The sequence below is a fragment of the Typha latifolia genome, chromosome 10 (assembly GCF_019914945.1).
Source record: "Typha latifolia isolate L0001 chromosome 10, TyphaL0001v2, whole genome shotgun sequence".
Lineage (NCBI taxonomy): Eukaryota > Viridiplantae > Streptophyta > Magnoliopsida > Poales > Typhaceae > Typha > Typha latifolia.
The window spans coordinates 3,246,098-3,250,044 of NC_133095.1; the positions used below are offsets into that span (position 1 = coordinate 3,246,098).

Here is a 3,947-nt window from a genome sequence, read left to right on the forward strand (position 1 = left end):
AGTGTTATCTGACGGAGGTGACAAGTGAATGGTGTTAGAGCAGTGCAAATTATAGGAATAGTGGTCCTTCTAACTTTGTCACAGATTGAAGGACGATGGACCGCTACGGACACATGGGCAAAAGATTTGCATAAGTACTACCCATCCAATCTACACAGAATTAAGTCCAAATCATTTCCCAATCCAAGCTTTGGTAAATCTTATGTTTTACCCGAGCATATCGATTTGATCCAGAGTAAAATTTCAACCGATATTGGAGTGTGAGATGGTATGGACCTAGTTCGATTTAAATATCACTCTTTGTTGTCGATAAATTTTTTTTCTTTTTTTACGTCGTATGTTAAAATAGTGTTAATGTTAATATATTATATAGGATGTAAATCACAAATAGATCGACAGATAATATGCACTTTTATGCATGCAGTTCTATGAATGGAGATGTTGATTAATGGGTTTAAACATCAGATCACATTGTTTTTATACAAATGATAGGTAGATATATGTATACTATTCACACATTACAATGATTCCACAATTCATATTCACAGCATGTGTTCGTAAGTGATTGCGACTCGCGAGTATCTTACGAGATTGTATCGCCTTTTCTTTCTTCTTGAAAAGGATCAAAAGATACATCACATTGTTTCAAAGCCCTGATTGTTGCAGGAGTTCAGGAAATGCTGTGTGGTATACAAAAATATGGCACCTTCATTCTATTTCTTGTAGCAATGGCAAATGCTGCTGCAAGTACCAGAACAAAATATTAGTAGATGGAAGTGATTCTGCAACAAAATAGACTACCAAACTTAGTTGCATTGAGAGTGTTGAAGAAAAGATCATTTTATACAATGGTAGCAAAATATAGGAGCAGATGTTTGATTGCATGAATCAAGTAGGGCAAACTGCAAAGAGTTACTCCTCCACATCTATAAGCCAGAGGCAGTACATTTATTATTGGAAAAGAAGAACAAAATCTGAGAATTGTTGAATGTATAGATGTTTCATATGCTTCATCGGTAGAACAGAATCATTCCATTTTCATGGAAGTTACTGAAAGAGAACTAGCAATCAAATGAAACTTGTGCATAAGTCAGTGCAATTGCAGTTACCGCTCTTTTTAGTTATAGTGAGAAAGATCGGGCAGCCAGATGCAATTTGGCAGTGGTTCATATAAGAAGATGTAAATTGGAATAGCCATCAGGAACTAAGATGTTAGATCAGAATAGCTATTAGGAACTACTTTGCTGAATGAATCTGAAAGGTGCACATCAAGCCAAAGATGAAAGGAATGCTGTTAAAAGAAAAAAAATGAGACCAAATCAATTTATCAAATGGACAATGAAGAAAGGCACTTTGAGTTCCTGATTTTTAGAATAGGCTATCTTATAGCTACAAAAATTGCATCTCAATAAGAAAGGTGGAAAATTTGAAAGCTAAAAGGCTAGCTAGTAATCTTATCCTTCAAGTATGGAAAATATAGATTCAAAATTCTAGTAATTGATCATTTCCTAACACATGTATATGCATTAAAAATTCAAGCATTTTCTTATATGCTGCTTCACTAAGAAGTTACTATAACAGTTCAAGTTCACTAACACACATGTCACAAGCGATAAGCCCACACTTACCGGTTTGAAGTTTTCAACCAGAAAAGAATCTTTTCCATGACTGCCATGGAAGAAAGCCACCTGAAAAAGAAAAGAGAAGATTAAGATGTAAAATCCAACATGATCAATACAATCTCTTCTGAATCATTTGCCACCATAAATCTATTCTGTGAGATATTGAAACATACCACAACCAGGGCAGCGAACGTAGTAGTCATTTTTAAGTACAAGGCCAGAACCACCACAAACTCCACATTTTTTCTGCTCAATCTACCAGAGGATGCAGGAAAAGTTAATGTCAAAATAAACATTCAGCAGGTTGACATTAGTCTAGGATATTGCATAGGAGAACTTAAGTTGTATTTGTTTGATGCATAAAAAGTACTTATTTGTATATTAGGCATCTTTCATACGTGCTTTACAAATAAATACTCACTTATATATACTTTAGTCAAACCTAACTAGGTTGTGTTTTAATTTATGCATGAAAAAATATGAAGAGGTATGATAAGATTATGTACACAGAGATAAGAGAAATAATTACCAATTTACCCCTCTGCACTATCCAAAATAAAAAAAAAATCCTTATAAGATAACAAGTATTAATATCTTAATGTAAACTAATAAATATTATTATAAAATATGAATAACAACTTTGTTTAGAAAAATAATATTTCTTTTATCGAAATAAAGTATATAAAATGTAATTATCTATTTATTATTATATAAAGTATATTTCATGATAATAATTTTGAAAACATTATATTATAATATATTTATTGATAGTATGAACTTAATAATTATATTGTATAATTTACCTTATTTGTTTCAGATATATTAAATATATTAGAACTAATACATCTCATAAGGGCAATATGGCAATTGACATATAAAATAACTGACATCGTTTTTTTATCCAAGGTAATCACTTTGTGCCAAACCAAACAATAAAATATGCATAAATTATTGAGAGTAAGTAATTTGCATATAATAGATGCATATAAAGTTTATTCTTAAAAATTATATGCACCAACCAAACTAGGTCCTAATTTTTAGAAATAATTTCACTTAGACTCTCTGAACTATTACCGTTTACCTTATACGTTCTCTAAATTTTTTCTTTACTGCATACACCTTCTGAACTAAAAAGTTTTTTAGTTAAATTCTTATAGTTACTCTTTTTCTTAGTTTAAAATGACATTCGTAGATATTTCTCTATAACCGGAGATTTAAAGAGTATATATAAAAAATAGTGATAATTTAGAATTCTAATGTTCAGAGGTCCAAATTGAATTATCTCTAGTTTTTATCATTCATTGACCGAGAATTTTCATATTTGTTATTTGGATTATTTACATTATTGTGCATAATAAGTAGCATAAATTAAACTAACAACATTCCACAACACTACATATAAACAAACAACTATGAGCCATGAGAAGGGCCTCTTACAATTCTTTTCCCAAACTCAATTCCTGCAACAACGAATGGCGTAATTCCAGCTGAGGAACAAAAAAAATCAACAACCAAACAACCAATCGGCAGCATATTAGAAGAAAAACAAAATCCAAATGGAAGAGATGGGGGTGTGATTGGGGTTTTACCCAAAGCACCGACGGCGATCTGCCAAGTTATCTCCACGGGGGGTAATGAATCACTAGCTCCGCTATCCACGGCATGGATTTTTGTCGGAGCTACGGCTCTACCGAGACGAGGACTTATCCGACCTCCTAAGACTTTATTCCGGGGAAGAGGACGTGCCATGGATAAGTAAACCGAGCAAGCTTCCATGGCGCAAGGAGGAGGAGGAGAGAGATGAGACGCAGAGAACCCGAAGCCAGCATTGATCAGGACTCCAATATCACGAATGTTTTAGCCACGTTCGTGTGGTTTGGGCTCGACCACCGCATAAATGATAAATCCTATATGACGGCAATTTTCAAATAACACCTTATATATATATATATATTCTAGATTTGTGCATTCCAACCCTTTCTTTTGCCTATATTTTTCATATGCTACCTAAGGTCAACTTAAAACTAATTGATCTCTAATGATCTAAATAGGAATATTCTATTAAGAATATTTAGATTAGCCTCTAAAGTTCATATAATATTATTATTTTTTAAGGTAAATATATTTTACTCCCCATAATAATCTTTATACTAATTCACTCTCTATCTTGTATTCTTCTCTCGCGGATCGAATAGTCTAATAAATATAATATAATATTATGGTAATTTGGACGAGTTTTGTTAACTAGGATGGCAACTGTTTCAAATTTAGTCATAATTATACATGTATAGATTGAGTTATATGTTATAAAACGATTATTGAATG

General features: G+C 32.3%; 1 protein-coding gene across 3 annotated transcripts; it reads right to left on the reverse strand.

The window, feature by feature from the left end:
- Window positions 1-424: 424 nt before the first annotated feature.
- On the reverse strand, window positions 425-3,482 carry LOC140796603 (uncharacterized). Of its 3 annotated transcripts, none has more exons than XM_073149667.1 (5): window positions 3,212-3,482; window positions 3,060-3,082; window positions 1,796-1,877; window positions 1,629-1,688; window positions 425-741 (listed from the first exon to the last, which is right to left on the reverse strand). In XM_073149667.1, exons 1-4 carry the CDS (start codon window positions 3,396-3,398, stop codon window positions 1,642-1,644), a joined length of 339 nt encoding a protein of 112 aa, XP_073005768.1. In that variant the 5' UTR covers window positions 3,399-3,482; the 3' UTR covers window positions 425-741; window positions 1,629-1,641. The 3 variants fall into 3 exon arrangements, with proteins under 3 accessions (XP_073005768.1, XP_073005767.1, XP_073005766.1); XM_073149666.1 differs by having other exon boundaries at window positions 425-738; window positions 3,060-3,109; XM_073149665.1 differs by having other exon boundaries at window positions 3,060-3,109.
- Between the last annotated feature and the right edge of the window lie 465 nt (window positions 3,483-3,947).

Coding starts and splice junctions, on each gene's coding strand:
- LOC140796603 (XM_073149666.1), bottom strand. CDS start 3,398: ATGGAAGCTTGCTCGGTTTACTTATCCATGGCACGTCCTCTTCCCCGG. Junction 3,110..3,211: donor GATCGCCGTCGGTGCTTTGG/GTAAAACCCCAA, acceptor TTTGTTCCTCAG/CTGGAATTACGCCATTCGTT. Junction 1,878..3,059: donor TTGAGTTTGGGAAAAGAATT/GTAAGAGGCCCT, acceptor ATCCTCTGGTAG/ATTGAGCAGAAAAAATGTGG.